The following is a 1,984-nucleotide window of genomic DNA, read 5'->3' as shown; positions in this document are numbered from 1 at the left end:
GAGCACGCTAGTAAGGAGTTTCAATACAGAAGTAACGTCCTCGAAAAGAGAGGCTAAGCTCAGCTGGAAACTCGAGAGCAGCCGAACCTCCGAGGAACCTACGTAGGACGTACAATCAATTGAAGTTGCCTCTGCAAATCACCAATTAATAGCATCCATACGGGACTTCACTATGCTCGTATTCTCATCAGCCACGAAGGCTTTTCGAATTACTATGTCTTTGCCTGTGAAGAAAGGGGTCATAGAGAAAGTGATGTAGGCTAGTATACCTCCTATAGCCTCCTTCCGCTTGACAACCCATGCATCCTCAGCATCGTTCCAGGTTACCCCCAGTGTATTGTCGCAACCTGCCACTGGATTACCTCACCACTCTGCGCTCTATAGGAGTCACGACTACTTTTTTCCTTCTCCTCGTCATCTTCTTCACTTCGCCCATCAAACTGTATCTGGCAGACATCATTCAACACCTCCGATATCATATCGTCGAGAGCTCACCTCGGCAAGTTCATTCAATGCCTTCAGATCCTGATCCATCGCTGTCGTACCCACCGCAGTCACACGCCGCTTCCTAGCTCGCTCCTCCTCATCATCATTGAGTTTCTCACGCTTCATTGCTTCGCCTCGCCGCCGAGGAGATGCTCGGAGGACTACCCCAGTGTGAGTGGCTTCTATAGCAACTCTGTCTTTATTGCTCAGAACACCGCTGGACATCAGACCCTCGCGTAGTGCCGCCACTCTGACATCGGTAGGATTCTGAAACCGACGAAGATAGTACTCGAGCAGGGTCCGAACCAGTGGTGAACTCTCTCGGCCGCTCAAGCAGGATTGGCCGCTTGAAGAGCATTCTAATAGCAATCCGTCTATGCAGACCATGACACTGTAGCTTGTTACCGATACAATCGATTCAAGATGATCTGAAGAAGAGCTGACTCACTTCCATCTGAAGACTGAGGGTGAGAGGAGACTCTTCGCAGTCACTCGACGGCTTTCCTGGATGGCCCACCATGAGGTTGGGCATGAACGCGCCGCACAACATCGCCTAGCGAGGAATAAGGTAACCACAAGAGGCAACCTAACCACCTACTTGCATCAATGCATCGTCTGCTGCACCAAAACTCTCCAGGCTCTCGACCACCTCCTTCTTGGCCACGTCATCTCCCAATCCCAGTAGCTCAAGCAGACAGGATATCTGCAACCGCAGGACATCGAAAGAGCGTCAGGCAGAGCCTCGACATATAGCGTAGAAAAGAATCGGACTCGCAGTGTAGAAATAGACGGAGATATCAAGAGGTCGTTCAGCAACCTACTTGTCTGTGGGCCAAGGTGTCGGGTTGTAAGAGGCCTAATAGCCTATTGCTCACATCCATGACAGTCATGATGATGTTTGTCAGCCGCTGAGGTATCACCGCCAATTTCGTAGACCTGTTCTCAATAGGGCTATCCCCACCACAGGAACAACTAAACTCACCTGCAGAATTCCATAGTGTGCTTCAAAATGCTCTGCCGATCGCTGCCGTCCGCCCCGCCTGAGTGATAGTACGCCACAAGCCAGCTCCGCAAAAGATTCCGGAGCATCAACGGCTCCGAGTACGACCCGGCGTCCATACGAGACCTGTAGGCGACACAGAACCTCACCCGATAACACGATAACTAACCTACCTAGTCTCGAAGCTTGATCTAGCACTGCGCCCGAACTGTCTCCATTCTTTCATAACTAGCATGCTAGGCATCGTGAATGGATCCTGTGAGGAGAGGGCGGAGGCGATGAGTACCCCGTCCAAAGCACAGCCCAGCCAGACGCTCAGTAGGATCTACAAGGTGCCATGGATACTAGTAGCCTATCACATACCTTACTATTTTGCACAGTCTCAACTCCAATGGCATGATGATGCACAGTTTCCCCAGGATGGTTATCTCCGACAATTGCCTGAGGACCGGAAACCTCAGCGATGCAGTATTTGTGAAGTTGTTCGATTACTCGGTC

General features: G+C 51.0%; 1 protein-coding gene across 1 annotated transcript; it reads right to left on the bottom strand.

The window, feature by feature from the left end:
* Nucleotides 1-138: 138 nt before the first annotated feature.
* On the bottom strand, nucleotides 139-1,730 carry Pmar_PMAR007024 (hypothetical protein; the record flags this gene model as incomplete). The annotated part of the gene is made up of 8 exons (XM_002768686.1): nucleotides 139-347; nucleotides 398-446; nucleotides 496-753; nucleotides 935-1,039; nucleotides 1,085-1,189; nucleotides 1,308-1,422; nucleotides 1,469-1,612; nucleotides 1,660-1,730. 8 exons carry the CDS (start codon nucleotides 1,728-1,730, stop codon nucleotides 139-141), a joined length of 1,056 nt encoding a protein of 351 aa, XP_002768732.1.
* Between the last annotated feature and the right edge of the window lie 254 nt (nucleotides 1,731-1,984).

Source organism: Perkinsus marinus, assembly GCF_000006405.1.
Source record: "Perkinsus marinus ATCC 50983 genomic scaffold scf_1104296967476, whole genome shotgun sequence".
Classification (NCBI taxonomy): domain Eukaryota; phylum Perkinsozoa; order Perkinsida; family Perkinsidae; genus Perkinsus; species Perkinsus marinus.
Note: the sequence above shows the minus strand (reverse complement) of the source record. Positions and strands in the feature narration are given on the sequence as shown.